A 26,789-nucleotide genomic window follows, 5' to 3' on the forward strand; every position below is an offset into this window, starting at 1 on the left:
GCAGACAGATCGAGCAAATTCATCAACGTCAACTTTCCTTCATCAATAAGGTAATTTAAATAATTCGTAATCTTCAATAGTGCCGTTTCTGTCGAATGATTGTTTCAATAAGCCGTTTGACAGTGGCTCCGGAGATTGTTAAATTGAAGATGGTTCGTCAACTGCTTAAGAACAAGTTTTTCTTATATCTTTAACAAGAAATGCAGGTTTGACACTAGTCTGCAATTTTTTAAATTGTCTACATCTGATCCTGATTTTTTAATTAGAGGGATTACCATGGTGGTTTTAAACATAACTGATAATTCTCCTGATCTTAATGATTGGTTCATAATGTTAGTTATTATGGGAAGAAGCAAATCTAATTATGAGGGTACGGGATCAAAGTCACAGCTCTTCCTATTTGATGAACTAATTACATTTTCAACGTCAAGACATGATACCTCCTGAAAACATAACAGTGGTTTTCCTTTAAAAAGATCCTCTTATTGGAAAAATCCAAACCCTCTATAATTTTTACTTTTTTTTTTTCAAATACTTTGAACAGTTTTCAGCTAATTCTTTTTTGTTGTTGTTGTTTTGTTTGTTTCTGTATTACATTTCGGAAGATTCGTTTTGTTTTCTTTGCCCATTAGGGCGTTTATTATTTTCTAAAAAAATTGCTTAGGATGAGTGGCATTAGTTATTATAGAACGACTTTGCTTTTTTAATTAAAACATTAATAACGTTCTTGAAATACTACTACTACTACTACTACTACTACTACTACTACTACTACTACTACTACTACTACTACTACTACTACTACTACTACTACTACTACTACTACTACTACCATCATCATCATCATCATCATCATCATCATCTTTATCTTCATCCTTATTGTTATTATTGTTGTCATTATTACAATGTCTTCTTATTATCATCATTATCATCATCATCGCCATTTTTACTATTATCAAATTTAAATATATAAGCTCAGCGGCAGGTAAACATTTCGTGTCGATATCTTCCCAGACTTGTTTTCGTTGATCCTTGATGTGATATTCTGAGTTCTTTGGGTCCCAAACAAGGGGCCGGTCTCTCACAAATTCAATAACTTTCTTTTTGTAGTCGGCCATCTTGACCAAATGGGCTACAAAAAAAAACAAAAAAAAAAAAAAAAACAACGAGCAATGCTACAAACGGCGACATGCTAGTTTTTAAAAAATTTTTACGGCTGTGTTACTGTGTTGAGCAGTCTATGGAGGGGGCCTCTATAATCTTGTTGTTCGTTCGTTTGTCTCGTGTGATGTTTACTTTTGTGAGCCATTGTTATGAGTAGTTCTCACCAAATACTATCAATCAGATCACAAACTTCAACACGCACACACAAAAACGCAAAATAACACGAGCAAATGGAGACAGACTAGTTTTGTGTCGTGTGGTCGAGAGGGGTTTCTCTAATTCCTTGTTGTTAGGTTCGCGTGTTGTGTGGTGTGTGCTTGCCGTGTGTGGTCAATGGAGAGTCCGCCCAGTTATCGTCGATAAGGAAAACTACACACGCGGTTCTTATCCTATAGGTAGGTATATTATAGCCTGTGTTTCCGCTCTTTATTGGGAATGTGTTACTTCTTTGTAAACCAAGGATATGGTGCATTTTAACCAATGAACGAAGGGTAGTATAACTATATCGACCAATGATTTGGATCCAAATAGTCACGTGATTTTATAATCAGTTTTATTATCCAATCAAATCACCTTACCGATCTTTATCGACAGCCAGTAAAAAAGTAAGCTCTTGTAGCCTGCTGTTACGCAGAATGCGAATTATCCTACCATTGTGCAGTTAAGTAGTCAGTCATAAAACCGCCTTGATAATTGATATGCCGTGTCGATGTGTCGTAAGAAAAACATTATATTGATGCTTTGTATGCTTACAACATCCGCCAGTCGGAGATTACGTACCAATACACAGGCGTTAACTTGAACTGTAACGGTCTGATAGAAGTTGGTGAAAACTATTCATGAAAATGGCTGGCTAAAAACAAAAGCAAAGAACTGAGTGACGTCATTTCGTCCATTCTATGCCTGCCATTTAAAAAGCTGACGCTTTTTACCCAATCCAGATTGTTTTGTTACAGTAATGGTTATTTAAATTGGAATTAAATCGGAATGGCTACTAACAAGGGCGATCAGACAGGAGCTGGATGTACAGGTGAGCGGTTTTCAATTATTTTAATGAAGCATTCTGTTTACCTATAAAGATAAATTATCTTGTTAGATATTGATTGATTCACCATAATCAAGCTAAGCAATTTATTCTTAGTGTTATATTATTTATACGTTTTTTGTATTTTTAATATATTCGACACTAATAGAAAAAGATAAGATTAAGATACTATTAATTAGAGTGATTTTATTGTAATATTATGTCTTCACAATTTCAGCCTGAATGTGAGTGTGAGGTCTTTGGTCAATCCTTATTCCAAGAGCCAATCTCACTCGCAATGTATTGGCAGTGATGGGCGCAATTAGATGAAAAATGAAATCGATTATTTTCTGGTACTTAAATATCTTTTTCCGATACCTTAGTCGATACCAGCGAATCCATTTTATACACAAGTTCTCAGAGAGAGAGAGAGAGAGAGAGAGAGAGAGAGAGAGAGAGAGAGAGAGAGAGAGAGAGAGAGAGAGAGAGAGAGAGAGAGAGAGAGAGACGCATAGACATAGTAGAGATAGACATGGAGATAGAAGGGAGAGAGAAATATTTTTAAAAAGACACAGAGATAGAAGATAGATAGGAGAGAGAGAAAGAAAGAAAGAGAGAGAGAGAGAGAGAGAGAGAGAGAGAGAGAGAGAGACGCATAGACATAGTAGAGATAGAAGGGAGAGAGAAATATAAAAAAAAAGACACAGAGATAGAAGATAGATAGATAGGAGAGAGAGGAAGAAAGAGAGAGAGAGAGAGAGAGAGAGAGAGAGAGAGAGAGAGAGACGCATAGACATAGTAGAGATAGACATGGAGATAGAAGGGAGAGAGAAATATAAAAAAAGACACAGAGATAGAAGATAGATAGATAGGAGAGAGAGGAAGAAAGAGAGAGAGAGAGAGAGAGAGAGAGAGAGAGAGAGAGAGAGACGCATAGAAATAGTAGAGAGATAGACATGGAGATAGAAGGGAGAGAGAAATATAAAAAAGAGACACAGAGATAGAAGAGAGAGAGAGAGAGAGAGAGAGAGAGAGAGAGAGAGAGAGAGAGAGGGAGGGTGGAGAGATGAGGGACACGGAGATAGATGATGTAGTGATCTATGTCAAATCCCTCTTAACTTTTCAGGATTTTAAATAACTCTTATGTTCTCACTGCGTCGCCCATATTTAATTAGCCCAGCATATTTAATGCTACATCTGAGGAAATGACAAAATAACGCCCAAGTATGACACTGAATAAATTAACTGTCAGCCGAGGGACGAGACTCGCCATATGCCGCAATATGCCTGCATAATTAATCGACCGGTCCGGCTGATCAAAGCCTGCAGAAACATTATCCTAGGATTACACAGTTTATTACCTGACGGACCAGCCATGACTAACGTGCGCGGAATATGATTGGACTCGATCAAATGACCAGTAAAATTCTGGCACTAACAAATCCAGGAACATCATTGGTTTCTTGGGTTGACTAGACTCCGGTCATATTTATATATAAGCAAAGACTCGACTAATTCGGTCTCCCTCTTATTCCACAAAATATGCTATTATAGCGATTCTATTTAGCGGAATACATTGTGTTGATAAGGGTATGAATAAATCCATCAATTTTATAGCTGTGGACTTAAATTAATTGTGTTATGATTAATTAATGCCATTTAAAACTAGTATGCGTAGTGAGTAATAATTGATACAGTGTTTTCGCCTGGGCCGTAAGTAGACACAACCTATAAAATAACAGAAATAGATAACTCTTGTTATTGACAGAAATTGATAACTCAAGTTATTATAACAAAATGTTTCATTCACTCTCTTTATTTATTTATGTACCTATATATTATTGTATATGTGTGTATATCTTCCAAATGAATGAATTACATTTACAAATGTGCAAAAGCTAATATGCGATAGTACTATTATGTATTTATATGTATTGATTCTTATGCTCTCATTGTTGCTTATCTTTCTCCATCCAACTAACATAGCCTGTATCCCGTTAATTAAGGATTATGACTAACTAAATTTAGATCAGTGGTGATGGCAAGGGTTTGTTAATTGTAAATCCTCACGACACAACTGCTCATAAGGAATACAAATAATTTGCAACTAGTCAAAGATTTTCTCCTGTATATTCATAGATCCGGTTACCCCTTAAATGCCCATTTGGTTACACGTTGATCCAGAGCTGAAGCTATCAAGTGACCCACTGGAACAACTAGAGAATGAATAAGAGGCTCCTCCATAAAATAACCAGACAGAAGCAACCTTGACGCCTCCATTAGTCATAGGAAGGTCGCTACCAGTTACATTCAACCTCTAACAAACAGATAAGGAACCAATTATAATAATTGAGCAACGGAAAAATGAATAGAGGAAAATTAGCTACCCATAGCCTAACTTTAATTAATTAAAAGGCACTATTATTCTTTTGGCTAATTATGTGTTAACGTGTTATTGTGTGAGGCAATTCTGTTGATTTATATTAAAGTATTTCTGCTATAACGGGATTAATACTTACCTTCTGAACCTATCTATCCCTATATATAAAGTGCCATAATCTACCACTACCTATTTCTTTAAACTAAAATTTTTCTTGCTATGTCGAGTTGTCAGGAACTTTAACCCAACTACATATGTGCGGTTATGTAGTCTTGTGGTATGACACTCGCTTTCGGATCGGAAGGTCCTGAGTTCGAGCCTCGCTCGGGGCATAGTTGAGTCCTTGGAAAAAGCTCTTTTCTCACATTCTCTTACTCTTATCGTACTCAAGTGTAAACTGAGTACCTGGCCGTAAACAGCGTTGTCTCTGTCCGAAATTTTTTTGAATATTATCGCCTTGCTACAGGCGTCATGTCTTATCCTTGTCGCGTCTATGTGGGAGGGTGGCAAGTAGGAGTAGAGAGATAGGAGTCAGATAGGTTCCCCATAGACTAATGTCTGGTGCCGCTTTTATTTTTCCCTTTTATAGTCGGCTAAAGCTCCTGACACTTGACTGATAGTAAGAGAATGTTTTAGGTTTAAAGAAATATGTGATAGAAGTAGTGGTAGATTATTGGCACGTTATATAGGGATAGGTAGGTTCAGAAGGTATTAATCCGCGCTAAAGAAAAGTATTTTACTATAAATCAACAGAAGTGCCTCATACAATAACAAGTTAACACATAGTTAGCCAAAGAATAATAGTGCTGGTTTTAATTCATTAAATTTAGACTATGAGTATTTAATCTTCATCCTGTATCACAAACTATTCATTTTGTTACTGAGTTGGCTTAACTTACGAGGTGTCTGGGCGGCGCTATGGTTGTTCCGTTATATCGGACAGGAGTCGTTCTGGTTCAGTAGTTTCAACCGACCGCTTGCCATATTTCACTCTGTCTCATTTGTAACCAAGTTCTGGATGGTTAGTAGGTAACCTGATGCATGGTTGGCCGTTCGGCTTGGTCCGTCACAGGATGCAGGTTCAGTCCGTACCCCCGATGCAGATGTGGTGAATAACCGCTGCAGGTGAAAATACCGGAGCAAATCTTTGACTAGGTTGCAACATTTTAAATGATCCTATTAATAGTGGGGTCGTGAGGGATTTCAATAAATACCCTTGGCGTCACCACTATTTATATGTGTAATCAGTAATTTAATTAACGGGACACATCGAGTTAGTGGGATGGGGAAAGATATGTATCACGAGAACATAATAATCAATGCATATAAATAATATACCAAATAGAACTATCGTGTATTTGCGATAGCTCATTGGTAAATGTAGTTCGCGCAAGGTAATTCATTCATTTGGAAGGCATACATATTATATATACAATAACATATACACATATAAAGATATATATTACGATAGTGAATGAATATTTTTATAATAACACGAGTTATCGATTACTGTTAATAACACGAGTTATTGATTTCTGTTATTTTTGGTTGTGTCTACTTACGGCCAGGCAAAACACAATATTAAATATCACTCCTACACATACTAGTTTAATTGGCATTAATGGTAACACAATGTAAGTCTATTACTGACCCTCGTTGACACATGTTTCTCGCTAGTACAGAACTTTCGGGTTCCCTATGAGCAGTGAGCTCTAAGTAGATGAAATGGGAGAGAGCGTTTTTTACTGTCATAGTTTATATATCCGTTTCTCTCGGGAGTTGGAGAATCACAAGGAGCCAACAATATTCCAGGATTTAGGCTTGCCTCGTTTACTATTGGTTGTTTTCTGTAGACCAATCATGTTCTGAGTGTCATAACAGTAGCGTCTGTCATCTGGTGAATTTCCTAGCGTCGTGGTGAATTCCTAACATGTCGGTTATGTGCCCGTTACCATTGACGATCTAACTCATTGCTCTCGACGCTCACCTAGGTGAGAATGCGATGTCAACTCCGTAGCTATAACATCGTAGCTATAACACATGCCCCTTTTTTAATTATGCCTAGGGCGATAACGATTAACACATGCGACGCTGCGATAGTATGTATTGAGATTATGTATTGATTTATTTACAATCCTGGGAAAGTTGAGGTTGGGGAAGTTGAGGCGATTGAAACATATCACTACAGTCCAAAATGTTAAATATTGCTGGTGGACAGGGGCCCCTTGTAAAGCGCTTTGAGCACGTTTATTGGATATTACTCTATATAAAAGCTCATTAAAAAAATATTATAACAGGGTAAAAGTCTTATTTGTCTATTCCTAATAGCCACTTCTCCTGCATAGATGCGGCAGATGAGAGGGCATAGATCGATATTGCAGAGAGACATGGAGATAGAAGAGATATATATATATATATATTGTATATATATATATATATATATATATTATATATATATATATATATATATATATTATATATAAACATAGAGACACGGAGATAGAAAAGAGAGGCATAGAGATAAATGAGAGAGAGAGAGAGAGAGAGAGAGAGAGTGTGTGTGAGAGAGAGAGAGAGAGAGAGAGAGAGAGAGAGAGAGAGAGAGAGAGAGAGAGAGAGAGAGAGAGGCGCGGGGCGTCAGCTCAGCTGATTTAATAGTAGTAGTAAAAACGCACACTGTTGGAATGCGCCGACCCACACTTTCCGACATTTTTTCTCGCTCTATAAGTCACAAGCCAAGTTAACGTACTCCCCCTTCTAAGTGATAGGTCAACTTCTGTGCAACCAAAACTAGAGGTGCCTAAATGAGCCCGTAAAATGGAGAGAAAAATAAAGTGAGTAGATGTGACTCATACTCATATATAAGGGGACAACACAAAACAAACAACGTTTCGGCCCTTGGCCTTCGTCAGGAGACAAAAAACACACACACACAAATATGTAAATTTACAAAATATCACTATCACATTTCGCCAAGGGCCGAAACGTTGTTTGTTTTGTGTTGTCCCCTTATATATGAGTCACATCTACTCACTTTATTTTTCTCTCCAACTTCGTGCATTCTGACAATATTTCACTAACCGGTACCGTACTTGATATTGATTTCAGCCCAGCGTCCGCCACTACACGATATCGATTAGGTGCCCAGCAAATTGTTGATGTTCTGAGTAGGTATTGGTCATTCTCAATTTCCGAAAGACTCAAACCAGCAAATGACCGAATGTTGCATTTTACAGAACGCATTAATTATGTTTTGGATTGTTATTAACTTTTAAAAAGTGAGTATTGTATTTTGATTTACAAGTACAAGACTCTTCTTTTTCATTTCCTAAACATAAACTTGGCGGCAGAGTGAAAACTTCCTTTCCAATTCCAAGTCTACTTCTATCTAGACCTAGAGATCTAAAGAAAACAAAGTCTACTCACAAGTGTTTGAGTTTGACTCGCTGACTGTAAAATAACCTGGTTGCAAGTTGGAACAACCCTTTTTAAATAAGTTAATTTTGTTTGGATGGGGATGCACTTGCTAGGGCCGTGTTTTATGTTTGTGGCCGACTTGGATATATAAGTAGAAGTTGACATCTCTATTCTATTTATTAAAATTAAAGTCAAAAAGATGGGCTTATTCTCAGTCTAGATAATGGTGAGGCTCATCTTCTCTGTCTCTACCTCTTTCTTTCTCTTCCTTTTCCCTTTCTTCATCCTCGTCCTCCGCATTCTTCTATTCTCTCTCTCTCTCTCTCTCTCTCTCTCTCTCTCTCTCTCTCTCTCCCCCCCCTCTCTCTCTCTCTCTCTCTCTCTCTCTCTCTCTCTATCTCTCTCTATTTACTTCTCTTTCTCATCCTCCTCCATATTGCTCTCGAACAGTTCTCCTCCTCGACCAAATGAAGTGGTTTATTAATTGCGATTTCGTAATTATTCTAGTATAGTGACCAAAGAGGGTTAGGAAGAAATTTATTCAAAGACTCAGATTCAAAGATTATTTCTAAGCAGTTTGCCATTACAGAACACAAATCAAAACTTGATATTTAGCTCAATAAAACCAACACAATCATAATAAAAAAGAAAAAAAAAATTGTTGAGACAATAAATTAGTCGAGGAGTGGCCAACTGTGTATACAATTTACAATTGTCACAGTCGATTATTTTGACTTCTATAGAATGCTGCAAATGCCCTTTTTTCTCCTCCGTAAATAGTTTTTCTCTTTTATTTGCCTTCTACCTCTATCAAATGTTGCAAATGAAAATTGTAAAATCCCTCCCCCATGTTTTTTTAATAGAGGTAGATTTTTTTAAAAAAGGCTGCGGCTATTCAAACTCGAGTTTGAATGGACTCCCGTGGCTATTTGGACTCAAAACTCCAATGTGCATCCAGTCTGAATATTCTCGTCATCCGTGGCAATATAGAGGTTTTGTTTTTTGAAGAAAATAAATATTTTAATTTCAATTTTTATTGTAATTTTAATTTTAATTTTAATTTAATTATTGCAATTCTATAAAAATTGATGCAAATGAAAATAATAATGGTATGCTACTATCATCAACGTGTAGTCGAAACCTGCTATATTTGGGGAGAAATACAAAATCATTGATCAATTGGAAGTCCAGATAAAAATGAAAAGAAAAGAGTTAAAATTCTTCAAAAGTAGCAAAAGTCAGTCAAGTAAAAGATGGTATAAATCAAAAGATTTTCTAACAACATATTACGATATCCAAACAAGATCAGGACTACAATAAGTAATTTAAAAATTACGTTTTCTGATAATGTGAGACAGGCAACGATCCTTCTATAGTCCAAATAGGGGTATGAGCTGAGTCAGTGTGATATGGGCAAAACAGAATTTCTTCTGAATCTTTTCTATTTCTTTATCTGTTCCACCCTCTGCCTACTGCCCATTTTGTGTCATTCCCACCCTCCCGTATGCGCATGCACATTGGAATTTGAGTCCGAATAGTCACAGGAGACTATTCAGACTCGATTCCGAATTGCCACTTCGTAAAAAAACCCATAAAACCTCGCTTTATATCCCATTGTGTTTATGATTGGAAGCAATAGCTATTCTGTATAGCAAATTTTTCGTAGTGGTTCAGTGCAAAACAACAATGCTTTATGTATAAGGATTAAGTTCAAATCCCAGCCACTTGGTGAGTGACCCGATTTAACACAGATATATATATATATACACTCGAGCACGCAAATCTCGAAATCACGGGAATCTCAAACTCGGTAAAATTCCCTGTTTTGATACCTCTATTTTGTTATTATTGGCAACACGAAAATCTTGAACACTTTCTGGGGCCAACACAGAAATCTCAAACAAACTGGACATCCCCTTGCAGTCCGTTGAAATTATTTTTCGCGAATTGTTTGTTTTGAACTTGAACGGAAAAGTGCGTTTGTGTGGCATACACAATATATATATATATTGTGTGTGTGTGTGTGCATGCTGAACTAAGGGGGAATTGTGAAGCATGTTTGACCAGCGTTTTATGCACGCCATCCATCTTTCAATCGGGGAGACTACCAAGGCAGTGATTGCTCGTAACTGTTACATATTAATATTATACAAACCATTAGGGATGGGAAAGGTGGGGCAAGAACATTATCATTTATTAAATAGATGATACTGTGTGAGAGCAATCCCCTCTCTCTTTAGCCTGCTATGGGTAAGAGTGTGAGGTTGTTAAGCAGGCGTTCCTACCCTCAGTTTCAAATTTCAGGGACTTTTTACGAATAAAACAGATGATGAGGATGCTGATTATGATGAGGATAATGATTATGTCGATGACGACGAAGATGATGATGATGATTGTTGTGTTAGTGGAGCTGATATTAAATGTGATGCCAGTGGTGTTGATAGCCGTTGATTGGTGGAGTGGGTATTCTTTTTTTTTTTTTTTTTATTAGATTAAGTGTGCTACAGACCAGTGATATATCAGGTATGTACATTTGTAAAAATTCAGTGACACACCAAATTGTCAACACAATGTCATATGGAAGGCTTACAATCTTTAACTACTGAATTCGTTAAGATTTCTTATTTAATGGCGGGCTGGGTCGATAAAGTAGTTGTTACTAATCTGCTTGCAGCAAAAGGGGTATCCTCACTCACTGTTTCAACAATATTATTACTTGGATAACTCATCAAGATAACAATAACATGACCACTGGTGAGAATGCCTGATCACAAAAAGAATATTTTTCTCCAACCATTGTCAGAGAGAATAGCTAACCAATTTCCCAATTAAATGGTTTGTTGATGGCTGATGATCTGGTGGTGGGGGTGGTGGTAGGGGTGATGGTGTGGCGGTGGTGAAGGTGTGGCGGTGGTGAAGGTTGTGGTAGTGGTAGGGAAGATGATGTGGTGGTAGTTGTAGTAATGGTGGTAGGGAAGATGATGTTGTAGCAGTAGTTGTAGTAGTGGTAGTTGTTGTAGTAGTGGTGGTAGGGATGATGAGTTGTTGCAATAGTGTGGTCGTCGGGATAATGAGTTGTGTAGTGGTAATTGTAGTAGTTGTGGTAGGGATGATGATATGCTGGTAGCTATTGTAGTAGTGGTGGTAGGGATGATGATGTGGTGGTAGCTGTTGTAGTAGTAGTGATAGGGATGATGGTGTGGCTGTAGTTGTTGTAGTCGTGATAGTAGAGATGATGATGTGGTGGTAGTTGTTGTAGTATTGATAGTAGGGATGATAATGTGGTGATGGTAGTTGTAGTAGTGGTGGTAGGGATGATTTTTTTAAATTTCCGGGACAAAAAGTAAACCTTCCATATTTTCTGGGACAGCCATTATTTTTTACAAATTTTACAAATTTCCGGGACATGTGTGTTAGATGAGGAGTGATAGTGATTTTAGATATGTACCGGATTCGTAGGTAATGACGTTGCGTGCTTAGTGTGTAATCCACAATGCAATATGCTAGCTTTGTCTTGTTATTAATCACATGCAGTGGGAATTGTCATTCCATTTCTGTAATTGACCGAGACAAGACACACTAAATGCAAGACCAGTGAAAACTCTCTTCGTAATTTTTAATAGATGACTGATAAAAGTAAATTGAATTGTCTCACTCTCAACTCTTGACAGAGTTCACAATAACGGAGAGTTATCATTATAATATGACATTTGTCAAGACCACCCACATTTACCTTCCTCATATCTTTTGTAAAATACTCCGGAAAATTCGAAAACACGGAAATCTCAAACAAATAGGCCCGGTCCCGACTTGTTCGAGATTTCCATGCTCAAGTGTATAATCTATTCATCGTGCAATACTTTCTTTTTGGTCAACACAATTATCATTATCATCATCATCACCATCATTGTCTTATCATCACAACCACAGCAATCATAATATTATTAATACTGCCAATATGCTTGTCATCGCTGTTGTTAAATGATAATTACAGCCAATATAACTTTCAATCATATTCTGGTTGCTCATCTGAGAAAAAGTCAGCAAATGCATTGGATTACTAACAAACTGTTAACAATTTTTTTTCAGGTCCTGTTCATGGTAGTCAAAGCCTTACTTGTGCATCTCCTCATCTTAGTCAGCTTCAAAAAAAGAAAACGCCACCATCTAAGATAATTTCTTCAGTTCTTGTTAAAAAAGAAATTGACAGAGATAAAGTTGGAGGGGATTCAAAAGATTATGCTGTAACTCCATCTGCTTCACATCCTATTTCATTTTCAATTTTAACTCCTAAACCTAAAAGAGGAAGAAAAAAGGGAAGCAGGAATATTCCAAGGAATGGTCCTCCAGTTGAGCTTTTACCTAAACCTGATGGAAAGCCTGTGAAAAAAAAGAGTAATTTTGATTTGAAAGCAGGAGAAAGGAAATTACAGTCTTCTACCCCTTTAATTGGATTAGCTACTGTCAGGAATTCATGCCCTTCTTCAACATTACCATTACCTCCTAAACCTAAAAGAGGAAGCAGGAATATTCCAAGGAATGGTCCTCCAGTTAAACTTTTACCTAAACCTGATGGAAAGCCTGTGAAAAAAAAGAGTAATTTTGATTTGAAAGCTGGAGAAAGGAAATTACTGCCCTCTACCCCTTTAACTTTATTTGGATTAGCCACGGTCAGGAATTCATGCCCTTTTTTAACACCTCCGCCTTTGACCAATGCCTCTGGATTTCAAGTCAATCTATCAAATAATGTTATTTTTCCTAACATCAATCGGCAACAGATGTTTTCTATTCCAACGACTCTAACTCACAGTTCAGCTCCTACAACATCTGCAATGTCTACAATAAATTCTCAGGACTTCAATCCCAAAATTGATCAGGTCTTTTATGCTTCCACTGGTGTGAGGAAAGACTTGACGGGGCAGTTGGAAAAGGTGACCTTGCCCTTGCCAGCACCTGTGTCAAATGTGTTGATTAATACTGATACAGCTGATGAACCAAAGACTGACACGAATTCAGAGGCCAGTTTACAGATTTGTCATTTAGGACAAAATAAATCTAATCTAGATTGTATACCTCAAGTACTTCAAAACCCAATAGCATCTCAAATACCCTCTGCTCCTGTGCTATCTCCTTATGGTTCAAGTCAGATACTGAATATTGTGCCACCAACTCCTGCACTTGTTCCCTCTCAAACCAATCTCCCTGTCCTGCAACCAATGCCCTTCATGAATAATGGTTCTCTTCCAGTTCAAGCTCCTTTACCAATGATTTTACAACCACCTTTAGGTACATCTAATCCTCTGATTTTGTCAGCTCCAGTACAAGCCATTCCATCTTCGGTCCCTGTACAGATTAGTATGCCAGTTTCTGTAAATGTAACCAATTTAAGTAGCAATAACACACTTCCAGGGACTTCTCCAGGACCTTCACTGACAGCTTCGATTCCAAACAGTGCTAGCCAATTGGATAGCGTAAATGCAGTTTCGATGTGTAATAAATTGTTTATTCCTCAGCAGTCAGTTCTACAGTCATCTCAGACAACTGTGGCTACAGCAACTTCTTCAAGCAGTACAATTGTAACAAGCTCTCCAGGTACCAGAAAGGAGATGAAAACTAAAATACGAAAACAGATTCGCACAAACACAACACAGGCTTTAAAGTCAACACCTCAGAACAGCTCAGGTAGAAAGTTTTGCAGTTCTTTAACTTCAAATGTCCCTTTGCTTCCAGATAATGCATATATCATCCTTCCCGTTCAGAATTCACCCACACCTGGCATTTCAGAGCAAAAGCAGGTCTTGGTTGCTCCTCCGTGCAGATCTTCCATCCATCCCCTTCCCTTTAATGAAAAAAGTGTTCAGCAGAATCCCTCCAACACAACACAGCCTGTCATATCATTACTAAAAAAATTGAAATCAATCAAACCGAAGACATGTCACACAAATGAAGGAAACAAATCAAGTAATGATAAAATTGACAAGCATGAAGGGAAAGGAAAACATGAAAAGGCTGATGGAAAAATGACACAAATTCCTAGACAGACAGATGTTAATATAAATGTGAATTGTAGTGCTATAACTAAAAGTTGTAAAAAAATTGATCTGTCTACCCAAGCCAGTAATTTTCTGACAGTGGTATTTCTACGGACATTTGCACAGTGTTTAGGGAGTGACATGGCTACAGTTGAGAATTATAAGAGCTTTATCCCTCATTGTTCTGAATTAAGTACAACTCCAACAACAGTGTTGAATAATTCATCTTATAGGCCTAGTATGGGTTTGCAATTGCTGTTCACTGAATCTGGGGATGATTCCACACTAAAAGAAAATACAGGTTTAGATGTAAGATCAGATGTGAAATCTGGAAAACTGTCACACAAAATATGCAATGAAGGAGGTGGGCAGATTTTAGAGGTCCTACCATATGAGGAGAAAGAGGAGGAGAATGTATCAAAAGGGAACAAATCAGCCAGATTGAAAGGGAAAGGTCTGAACAAAAAGAAAGATAGTGTTTTAAAAATAGAAGAGTTATCCTCTGAAATCAAAGAGAAAGTGTCAAACGAAAAGACTGTTATAGATTCAAATGAAATTGAGGAAGCTGTTTCAATTGGACAGAAAGAACACAGTTCTCATGGGAAGGTGCCTTTAACTCTTTCCTTTAGTGGAAATATGAACCTTTTGGATCAGGCCTTAATTAAATGTTTTGTGCCCTTAGCGAGGCTCAGTGTATCTCCCAATGAGATACAGAGTTATATGAAATATTATAAAAGAAAGCAGCCTTGTGGGAGTCAAACCTTCAGCCCTACTGCTAACAAAAAGCAAAAGATTGGATTAGATTATAATTTTGTGCCCGGAGAGGGGCAACAGGAAATACATGAGAGGAAAAATCTCATGAGAACAAAAATGAAAGAGGAAATCCTTACAAGTGAATCAGATTATGTCGATTTTGTAGTGGAGAGGAGTCAAAGTAATAATCAGTCCCAAGCAAATAAAGAAATACAGGAGGATGTAAAAATGAAAAGTAATTCAATTTCAACCACATTTCTCTCAAGTGAAACAACTTTTGAAGAGGAGGGGGATGAATCTGAAGCTTTAAAAGAACAGATTTCCACCAAAGTTATTGGAGATCTGACCGTTAATGGACAAGTGATTGAAAATTGTGACATGGAATTGAATGAGAATTTTGTAAGGCGAAGTACAAGGATTAAACGTCAACCACAAGTGAATTATGTCGATTCTAATGGGGATCTGCTCGATGAAGACATGGAAGATCAACGATGGCAATCATACGACACTGAGAAGTCCTCTGAGCAAGATGAGGGACCAAAGCTCTCTTTGGGATCCTTATTGAGAAATCTAAATCCTAGGAATTCAACTCCAGTTGGGGCTGAAAATAAAAAGGACAACGATCACAATACAACTGAAAAAATAGTACCTTTGGAAATTGACAGAGAAATCAATCATAATAGTGTGGCTTCTTTTTCATCCTTGTTAGGACAGTTGAAATCATTACAAACCACGGGTACTGATGGAAACAATAAAAACAAAAAGAAGCAAGAAATGGGGTCCCAAATGTCTACATTATTGATTACAGAACAACCACAAGAAAATCTGCACTCCTACAATAATAGCAGCATTATAGGTAATGATGAAAAGTCCATTGAACAACCTGGAAAAACAAATAAGTCTTTTAGGTCTCTTTTCCAGAACTTAAAATCAGTGAAAGCATTGAATGATAATAGAGGTGAAGAATTAGCAGAAAAGGAACTCAATTTTCAAGTTTCTCCAAAACCAAATCTTTCCACTAAATTTCATGTTGAGGTTTCAAATGGTAATGATAAGTCTATTGAAAGTAAAAAGTCTTTGACATCATTAAACGTGGATTTGTCCAGTAAAACAAATGTTGAAATTTCAGACAGCAATGATAAGTCATCTGGACAACCCATTATGTCCCTATTTGGAAAGTTGAAAGTCCTGAAACAAAATGAGAATAAAGCTATTGATGAAGTTTCAGCCAGCAATGAGAAATCCACAGAAAATGTGTTTTCTTTACAGACTTCTCCAAACATGAATCTACCTAGTAAGGTCAATTATAAAAATTCAGACAATAAAATGTCAATGGAAAGGAAATCTGGTAACTTGACACCAAAATTAAATCCGCCCGATAAAGCTCTTGGTACAGTTTCAATGAGCAATGAGAAGCCTGCGGAGAAGGATCCTGAAAATCCGACTATAATTGTAAATCCATCTGATAAAGCCAATGATCAAGTTTCAGACAGTGCTGAGAAAATATCTAAACAACCAGTTTTAGATTTATTTGGAATGTTGAAAGTTCTCAAACAAAATGTTACTGAAACTAGTAATGAAGTTTCAGATATCAATGATAAGGCAGTAGGAAAGGAAATTAATATACAAACATCATCAAAAGTCAATATTCGTGGAAAAATTAATGGTAAAGTTTCTGACAGCAATGAGAAAACATCTAAACAACCAGTTCAGGATTTATTTGGAATGTTTAAAACCCTTCACCAACATGCAGATGAAGCCGATAATGAAATTTCACCTAGCATTTGTGAGTCATCGGAAAATATACCTGTTTTGCAAACACAATTGAAAAAGAATGGGCCCAGCAAAGCCAATGATATTCCCTGTATAGTTTCAGGCAGCAATGAGAAACCCTTTGAAAAGGAATCTGGTCTTCCAATTGTAGCAGAAGTTATTCCTTCCGATAAAGTCCTTGAGGTTTTAGACAACAATGAGAAAATTGTGGAAATTGAACCTGATGTTTTGATCACATCAGTTGTAAATATGCCAAGTAAAGTGACACATACATCTAAACATCTTAAGGATTTATTTGGAATGTTGAAAGTTCTCAAGCAAGATGTGAATGAACAAGCAAGGACACCTTGTGTCCAAGTTTCTTCAACTATGGAAGTGAAACAACCAGATAGGATTAGGATTGCTGATGATGGTGAATACGCCAAAAGATGCCAAAAGGCGAAAGAATCTTTAGATTCTTTGTTTGTCAAATTGACACCAATTGAGCTGGATATTTGTAAAAATGCAATGAAGTCTGACATCAGTGTCTGTAGAAATGGAAAAGAAACATCATCTTTCCAGAAGCTAATCAGAGATGATCTGGTTGAAGGTCATGTCAAAGTTGCAAATGCTTCCACTGGCTACCGTATGCCACCTGAGAATACTAAAGGATCTCTGTCAATGTCCCTTTTAGGTGGCCTAATGTCAACGAAATCAAATTCTGATAAAAATAATGAGGACCACATAATTCCTTCCCTCCGTACAGCAAGAAAGGTGAATGAAAAACTGGAATTTGATGGTTGCATAGTTGCTGATGATAGATTCGAGGATGATATTGATGTTAGAGATGAATCAGAGGGAATGTCTTTTAAGACAGAGGTTTGTATTGAGGATGATATTGTAGAAGGAGAAGATGAATTAGGAGGAATATCTTCGAAGATAGAGGGTTGCAGTAAGGATGGTATTGATATAGAAGGAAAGGATAAATCAGGAGGAATGACTTTGAAGACTGATGTTTGCAGTATGGATGATATTGTAGGAGATGAATCAGAAGAAATGGTTGTGAAGACAGAAAACTGTTTCGAGGATGATATGGCCATTAACTTTGGAGAAGAATCAGAAGGAATATCTTTGAATGGAGAGGATCATTTTGAAGAAAATGAAAATGCAGTAGTGGGATTGTCTTTGAAGCCAGGCAGATCAAGCTGGAGGGGATTGAAAAGGAAAAGAAAGCACAGTGTATCTATAGCAGAATTAAGTCAGACGGATATGGATAGAATCAATGAAATTAGTCAAATCAAAGTTAATTCGATTTTTCATGTTGAACAGAAAACACCAAATGCTAGTCAGCCACAAGGAATATCAAGCATTATGCCAGAACAATGTGATTATTACTACAGTTCTGAAAGTGACACTGATTTGTTTGATGATTTAGAAGATAAATTGAGATATGTACATCAGAACAAAGTTAGCAAAATGAATCTTTTGATGAAGCGGCATAATGATGTGACAATATATTTGATCAGAAATTCTAACAAGTTTTCAACAGTACAGGAATTCAATCAAACAGTACACATTTGTGATGTGTGCAATTATTTTAGAACTGATGGAGTTTATCGATTATTTAAACATTTAAAAGAAGCACACAAATTGCAGTAAAATATGTAATTGGATAGTGATGATTATTGTTTTTTAATCTATTTATTTTATTGAATGATATTTATAAACCAGTAAAATTATCATCCTCCTCTTTGTATTTGATATCTTTCCTGAAGTAAGTCTTTCATAACAAATCCACAAATCGGAATAACCTACTTTCTGTCCTCTTCCATTGAAATTGAATGAAATTCTCCATTTGAACCATTCCCCTTTGTCTTACTTTTTCTCGTATTCTTTTAATTGTAAATCTAGCATTATTTTGGCCATCCCATCTTCATTCTACTGGCACTGAAATGACCTAAATTTGTTGCAAGCGCCTTAAAACCCTGAAAAACAAAAACAAGACAATGGTTGTAAATCGTTACACCAAATTTCATGAGTTTTTGCTGCTTTGTTTACCAGAACAAACACACATTTTGTAAACTTATTTCACCACATGGCTTCTGTTACATTTGCAAATAATGGAGTGGGTGGAGCTATCTTGGAAACCCTCTATCAACAAAAATATTAATTTAAATGAGTTGAATCCACTAAATACTGGCAGACAATGCTGCGGTTCTTTTGCCGATTTGTCTGGACTTGACATTGATTGAAAACTTAAGATTATGCACATTATCTTGAATGTCAGATTCTTTGGAAAGAAAATACCCATATTTTATTTTTTATGTTTCATGTTTGGCATTACCACAAGTATACGACCAGCAGTGCATTTTTATTTATTCAATCACTCATGACAGTCTTTAAAAACATAAATGTTGCAAAGACAGTTCGATACTTTTTTAAAACATAAATACCAAAGTTTGTATAATCGAAGTATTGCAAGATATTTTAAAGACTTGCTTGTGGTTCTATATTTTTTTATCCCCCTGTCCACCCAGTAGTGAATGGGTAGCTGGGTCTGTTAGATCTGGTGGAAAGTACTTTGCGATAGACTAGCGTCCTATCTAAAGGGTAGCAAGCAATTGCTATTGTCCGTCTCACGCTAAATAGACCGGGATGTACTCCGGCTCCATGGGCTTAATGACTCTGAAGGACTACTTTTGTGGTTATATTGGTCTAATTACGTACATACTATATTCTACTTTTTTTCTTTTAAAAATAATTCTTACATAGCTTTCTGGATGGGGTTCCTGACCTCCCATAGCGGGCAGGGAGGCACTTACTGCGTCTTCTATCCCCTTATATCTGTTTTCCTACATGCTTTCTGTCTTTGTCTTGGAATGAGATTACTTGGTTTTGTCCTACCCCTGGCTGGGAGGGAAACAGTCAAATGCAAAGTTCTTGTTTTGGGAGATGATATTTTTTTCCTTGTAAATCATCTCTCTGTTATGTATTATTATATTTTGTTGTTTTGAATGTATAATGGAAGCATTTGAGTGTATTCCTCTTTGTTGGACCTCGTGCGTACTTGGTGTCCAGATGAGACTTATAGGTGATCTCAAACTAAGTACATTGGTGGTATGCTCTTGGAATCTACATCTGATCCCTATTTGTTCCCAGTTCCCCTGTGTCTTACTTTCTCTTGGGTGCTTTAATTGTAAATCAAGAACTTTTTAATATCGCATTTTCTTCCTTTTTACTGGGGCTGATATGACCTTAATGTGTTGCAAGCGCTGTAAAACCCTTAAAAACAATAACAATTAAGATACCTTTTTTTGATTTTGTTAGTAAGAATATAATTGTGTTGGAGTTTTTCACTGAGAGTGAAACATGCAAATGTATAGCTTTGGGAGATGATATTTTTTTCCTTGTATATCATTGTTATGTATTGTTATATTTGTTGTTTTTAATGTATAAAGTAAGCGTTTGAATGTGTTCCTCTTAGTGGTATCCTGTGCTCGTGGCTGGATGTGACTTTTAGTTTCGGTGACCTCAAACAATGCACAATGATAATATGCTCTTGGAATCTAATTCTATTCTCTTGTTTTGTATCACTCCCCTTTGTCTTACTTTTCTTGCTAGATGGTGTTCCTGTCCTCTGGGTGGGGTTCCTGACCTCCCATAGTGGGCAGGGGGGTACATCCTGCGTCTTCTATCCCCTTATATCTGTTTTCCAACATGCTTTCTGTCTTTGTCTTGGAATGAGATTACTTGGTTTTGTCCTGGTCCTGGCCAGATGCCCTGGCTGAAAGGGAAACAGTCGAATGTATAGTTAGTTTTCGGAGATGATATTTTTTTCATTGTAAATCATCTCTCTGTTATGCACTGTATTATGCTTTCTTTATATTATATATGATTTGTAAAACATTTGAGTGTGTTCCTCTCAGCGGGGACCTGTGCTTATGTCTGGATGAGACTTTTAGTGATCTCAAACTAAGTACTTTGATAGAGTGCTTTTGGAATCTCCATCTGTCTCTTATTTGAACCAATCCCCCCTCATCTTGGATGCTTTATTGTAATTCTAGAACTTTTTACTATCCCATTTTCTTCCTTTTTACTGGCGCTGATATGACCTTAATGTGTTGCAAGCGCCGTAAAACCCTTAAAAACATAAAAAACATAAAAACGTTCCTGACCTCCCAGGGAGTTTTTTTTACTGATCAACTTCTACAATATTGTTTCGAGCATTCGCTGTCATCACTGGGTGGGGTTCCTGACCTCCCATAGAGTGGGCAGGAAGGTACATACTGTGTCCTCTATCCTCCTATATCTATTTTCCAACATGCTTTCTGTCTTTGTCTTGTAATTGGAATGAGATTACTTGGTTTTGTCCTGGCCCTGGCCGGGAGGGAAACAGTCAAATGCATAGTTATTGTTTTGGAAGATGATATTTTTTTCCCTTGGAAATCAGCTCTCTGTTATGTATTATTATATTTTTTATTATGAATGTATAATGTCATCATTTGAGTGTTTTCCTCTTTGTTGGATTTTGTGCTTGTCCGGATGAGACTTATAGGTGATCTCAAACTAAGTACATTGGTGGTATGCTCTTGGAATCTACATCGGATCCGTATTTGTTCCCAGTTCCCCTTTGTCTCTCTCTTGGGTGCTTTAATTGTAATTCTAGAACTTTTTACTATCCCATTTTCTTCCTTTTTACTGGCGCTGATATAACCTAAATGTGTTGCAAGCGCCGTAAAACCCTTAAAAACAAACAATCGCTCTCATCAGGAGAGCGTATATATAAACAGACATTAATGATCCTCTGTCTCATTGAGGTGTTATGTCCGCATGAAACATTGATATTGAAGTTGAAATCACAAAAGTTGATTTGAATTGATTTGGTCCAAGGAGAGAATAGTTTATTATTATTTTTTTATAACCTACTTTAGGCTCGGGGGTCCTGATAGCTCATTTGGTGAGCACTCCCTTCACACCAAGGGATCGTAATCGATCCCCGTTGCAGTCGAGATTTGTTCTGATTCCCATGTCCACCCAGCAGTGATTGGGTAGCTGGGTCTGTTAGATCTGGCAGAGAGTACTTTGCGATATACTAGTGTCCTATCCAAAGGAAAACAAGAAATTGTCACATTCCGTAAAGTAGGGTCAGGTCTTGTTTTTCTGTCGTTGGTTTCCGATATAACACCAAATATAGGTGGTGGTGGGTGGTTGGATGGGAGCATCACCCTTGAATCATATACCTATGATGTTCGCATGGGTGTACTATCCGATAGTGATGTCGTTTCTTCTTCTCTTTACTAGCCTATCCTGCTTCTTTGGTTTGTGATTGTATTTTTGACAGGGGATATTTTTTTTCCTGTAAATCCTCTGCCTGTTTGTTCTTGGTTATTTATAATTTAGCTTATGATATCTTTAGGTTATGCTTTTGATTGACATTTGTACTATTTTTGTTAGATTGCTTGTTTTTTTTGTTTCAGCGGTCTCTCATATAACCTCAATTGTGTTGGAAGAGACCTAAAGCAACAAACAACAAATATAGGTGGTGGTTCACATTTACAGATATGCATTTATAAAAAGATATAAATTCTAATAGCTTTGAAAACCCCATCTATCTGTAGACCGGGCCGCCTCAGCAGATGTTGCTAAATTTAACCGGTGTAACACGCTCAAAACACTACCATGCAATAAAGACTACTGTAATGGTTTTGGTGCAAGACCTTCATGCCATAATAACCACTACCATAGTGATTTTTGCACATGTTGTAAACACTACAGTGTGATTTTGGCGTACGCTTATATGAACACTGTCACTTTTTTAAAAGTATTCATTCATTGCAGTAAAACAGGATAGAAAACTAAATGCTGTGCGTTATGCTTTGATAACAGTAACCTCCTACTTCTGTCAGCGATTTAATTGTGGAAATCTGTGGTGATCAGTGTTTTTATCATAATTAGATAGTAATTTTTGGCGTAACCAGAAATAGTGTTTTTGTCGTGAAAGCCTGTGCTATAAACACTACTGATTGACAGTGCTTTCAGCATTGCCAAAATGACTAGACGTCTATGTTGCATAGAGTGATTTTGGCTTATTACACCGGGAAATGTGTGTTGAAATGACGTCACCCCCTTCATTAAATGTGCACTTATGTTAAAGTGTAGATTGTGTTTTAGTCGGTTAAAAAAAAATTAGAATCAGGATTGAAATGCAAAACATATGACATTGACATAGATCGAACAGAAAAGGTACCTTGAATAAAAGGATACTTACTTTTAATAATTCAGAAGTTTCCAAATCTAAAAAACATCGCCTTTTCCTGGAGGGTGTCGACATTAGGGCCACCCAGAGAAAGAGGAGAGAGCGAGCAATTTGTTTTTATCCTTTTTAAAAAAGTACACCTTTTTTGTTAATGCTATGCGTTTAGGTAAAACATTCGCAACATCTACCCACCAACTGAAACATACCAACATACAAAACTATGCGTAGCCGTAAACGTAGGATTTATTGTAGTGAGGCTGGCAGTCTGAAAATAAAAACAAAGAGCAGAATTACGTCATCTTTATTCGTAGCTGGTGTAAGTTTGCTTTTTTAAAATCTCTGAACTTGGCACCATCATATACTGTGTGGGGATCCTGACCTCCCATAGCGGACAGGGAGGTACACACTGTGTCTTCTATCCCCTTATATCTGTTTTCCAACATGCTTTCTGTCTTTGTCTTGGAATGAGATTACATAGTTTTTTTCCTGGCCCTGGTCGGAGTCCTGGCTGGGAGGGAAACAGTCAAATGCATAGTTATTGTTTTTGGAGATGATATTTTTTTCCTTGTAAATCATCTCTCTGTTATGTATTAGTATATTTGTTATTTATTAATGTATAATGTGGCATTTGAGTGTGTTCCTCTTTGTTGGATTTTGTTCTTGTGTCCGGATGAGACTTAAAGGTGATCTCAAACTAATTACATTGGTGGTGTGCTATTGGAATCTACATCTGATCCCTATTTGTTCCCAGTTCCCCTATGTCTTACTTTCTGGGTGGGGTTCCTACCTCCCATAGTGGGCAGGGAGGTACTTACTGTGTCTTCTATCCCCCTATATCTGTTTTCCAACTTGTTTTCTGTCTTGTCTTAGAATGAGATTACTTGGTTTTGTCCTGACCCTGGCCGGATACCCTGGCTGAGAGGGAAGCATTCAGATGTGTGGTTAGTTTTGGGAGATGATATTTTTTTTCCCTTGTAAATCATCTCTCTGTTATGCATTGTATTATGTTTAGTTTACATATTATATTATATGATTGGTAAACATTTGAGTGTGTTCCTCTTAGTTGGGACCTGTGCTTGTGTCTGGATGAGACTTTTAGGTGATCTCAAACTAAGTACTTTGACATTGTGCTCTTGGAATCTACATCTGTTCCCTATTTGAACCAATTCGCCTTTGTCTTACCTTTTCTTTTGTGCTTTAATTATAATTCTAGAACTTTTTACTGTCCCATTTTCTTCCTTTTTACTGGCGCTGATATAACCTAAATGTGTTGCAAGCGCCGTAAAACCCTTAAAAACAAAAAAAACAAAAACATATACTGTGATGACGTCACGCGGCTGGGACCACCCCTTAAAATTTTATAAAATTGCGGGTCTTGAAGTGGATTTTGTGAACCGTAAGTTTCTATTCGTAATTTGATTTTTAATCGGCGAAACAAAGAAAATTTATCGGGGTTCAGATGACATCAATGTTATGTCCGAAAACTTAAATTTAGGTGAAAAACTGATTTGAAAGCAGGATGATATAAGAGTGTCGACTTAACGACCAGTGTCGAAATTCGGGCACCTTACCCACCATTCTTTTCCTTTTAATTAAAATTTTTTTACTGGCATTGAAATGAGCTAAATGTTTCGCAAGTGCGGCAAACCCTATACAAACAAAACATCTCCCTTCAGTGGTCAGCGCTGCCTGACTGTGGCTGTGAGTGGCAAAAGGTGGGCACATGCATTGATTGCCTTTGATCGGTTCTTTTATTAAAGTTTGCCCTTTTGCTTTACTTTTCCAAGTACACTTAATTTTAATGTTATAACAAACTGCATGGTGTAAACCCTTCATTTACTATCTATCACTACAAATACTAAGTAAATTGATTTGAAGATTTTGATATTATTGGTATTAGTATTATTATACTGATTGTATTTTTATTAATTTACTTTACTTTTTCATGTACAATTGAATGATCAAACTGCTGGGTGGGGTTCCTGACCTCCCATAGTGGGCAGGGAGGTACTTGCTGTGTCTTCTATCCCCTATATCTGTTTTCCAACTTGCTTTCTGTCTTTGTCTTGGAATGAGATTACTTGGTTTTGTCCTGGCCCTGGCCTGAGTCCTAGCTGGGAGGGAAACAGTCAAATGCATAGTTATTTTTTGGGGAAATGATATTTTTTTCCTTGTAAATCATCTCGATGTTATGTATTATTATGTTTGTTATTTTTAATGTATAATGGAAGCATTTGAGTGTGTTCCTCTTTGTTGGATTTTGTGCTTGTGTCCGGATGAGACTTATAGGTGATCTCAAACTAAGTACATTGATGGTTTGCTCTTGGAATCTGCCTCTGATCTCTATTTGTTCCCAGTTCCCCTGTCTTACTTTTTCTTGGGTGCTTTAATAGTAATTCTAGAACTTTTTACTATCCCATTTTCTTCCTTTTTACTGGCGCTGATATAACCTAAATGTGTTGCAAGCGCCGTAAAACCCTTAAAAACAAAAAACAACAATGATCAAACTGCATTGTAAAAACCCTTTGCCTTTACTATATATATCTACAGACCAAGTAATTTATTTGATGGTTGTTATTATTGGTATTATTATACTTATTGACTTATTGCATTTTTCGTTTTAAATTAATCATGTTTACGTTTGCATTGATAAAGTACAATGTTGTTACTGGATTTTATAATTGAAACCAGGAAAAATAAAACGCGTAAATAATCCTGAATAAAGTAACTAGTAGCCTCATTTAAAGAAAAAAATGACAGCAGAGATACATGCGGTAAGCTGGGGTTCCTGGTATGCTAATCCAATACCTATTTGTCGTTCTCGTTTCTGACATTGGGTGGAGTTCGCCATAATACTATTACTATTTCCACAATCATCATCATCATCATGTAGTTCCATATCTGAAGCAGACGTCGGAGGTCATCTTCCGCCAAGCTGATCTATCTCTTGCCAATTCTATTAAAGCAGCACCACCTTTCTCAGCTTCATCTGTCCAAGTTCTTATCCCTTTCAAATAAGTTATTCTTTGTCTTCCTCTTATTCTTTTTCCATTTATCTTTCCAGTCAAGGCGAGTACTTCCAAACCAGGGTGGCGGATAATGTGTCCTAAAAATTCCATTTGGCGTTTGATGATTTTTGTTATCAGTGATCTTTTTCTGTTTGCCATTTCTAAAATTTCTTCCATTTCTTTTCCTTTCCACCCATGACACCCTCATCATTCTTCTGTAAAACAACATTTCCGCTGCCTCCAGTCTTTTAACCATGGTCTTGTTTATGGTCCAGCTCTAACAACCATATAGCAGCACAGACAGTACATAGCAATCCAGGACTTTGATTTTTGTTTTCATGTTAATATTCCTGTTTTTCATAATTGTATGCAGCTGGTTGAATGCATTCTTCGCCATACCTATTCTTTTCTTTATTTCACAATCTGATTTTCCATTGGATGTTACATTGAAGCCTAAATATTTGAAACATTCAACTTGTATTGTTTGTCCTCTGCTTGTTATTACACAGTTAGATGGAAAGGAGCAGGAGAACTTAATTATGACGACTGTAAAATTATATACTCAGGAGGAGGAGAACACCAAAGGGGAGTTGGAATTATACTAGATAATAAAACGGCGCGAGCAGTCAAAGGATTCTGGCCCATATCAGACAGAGTAATGGCAATCAAACTACAAGCAAAACCGTTTGATTTTGATATTTTACAAATATACGCCCCAACCACCAGTCACGATGATGAAGAAGTGGAAAATTTCCACAATAGACGTCATTTTTGTGGCAGAAAAAACCCCAATATTTTTTGTGTCACGTGTCGAGAAAAGGACCACAGTACAGTTTCCTCGAACTCATTCGAATGTCCCAAATTTTTCCCTTATTATACTTTGTTTTCATTCCATTCCTTCCTTGAACTAATTTTGAACACTGTTTCCTCGAACTAATTTCACCTGGCCAGCGTAAATTTTCTTTTAGATTAATAGAAAGATTTAAAAAATGCGACCTGTGAC

The 26,789-nt window shown here is 36.9% G+C and overlaps 1 protein-coding gene across 2 annotated transcripts; it reads left to right on the forward strand.

The window, feature by feature from the left end:
• The first annotated feature begins 1,756 nt into the window (after positions 1-1,756).
• LOC144972908 (uncharacterized) lies at positions 1,757-25,502 on the forward strand. Of its 2 annotated transcripts, none has more exons than XM_078914707.1 (3): positions 1,757-2,194; positions 12,075-21,716; positions 22,062-25,502. In XM_078914707.1, exons 1-2 carry the CDS (start codon positions 2,152-2,154, stop codon positions 18,179-18,181), a joined length of 6,150 nt encoding a protein of 2,049 aa, XP_078770833.1. In that variant the 5' UTR covers positions 1,757-2,151; the 3' UTR covers positions 18,182-21,716; positions 22,062-25,502. The 2 variants fall into 2 exon arrangements, with proteins under 2 accessions (XP_078770833.1, XP_078770834.1); XM_078914708.1 differs by lacking the exon at positions 1,757-2,194 and adding an exon at positions 7,711-7,846.
• Positions 25,503-26,789: the final 1,287 nt, after the last annotated feature.

The sequence above is a fragment of the Berghia stephanieae genome, chromosome 5, assembly GCF_034508935.2.
Source record: "Berghia stephanieae isolate SIO BIC M18660-M18661 chromosome 5, UCSD_Bste_1.3, whole genome shotgun sequence".
Taxonomy (NCBI): Eukaryota; Metazoa; Mollusca; class Gastropoda; order Nudibranchia; family Aeolidiidae; genus Berghia; species Berghia stephanieae.

Excerpts from the sequence above, each read along its gene's own strand:
- LOC144972908 (XM_078914707.1), top strand. The coding sequence starts at position 2,152 with ATGGCTACTAACAAGGGCGATCAGACAGGAGCTGGATGTACAG. Across the intron at positions 2,195-12,074 it reads GACAGGAGCTGGATGTACAG|GTCCTGTTCATGGTAGTCAA; the intron begins GTGAGCGGTTTT and ends ATTTTTTTTCAG.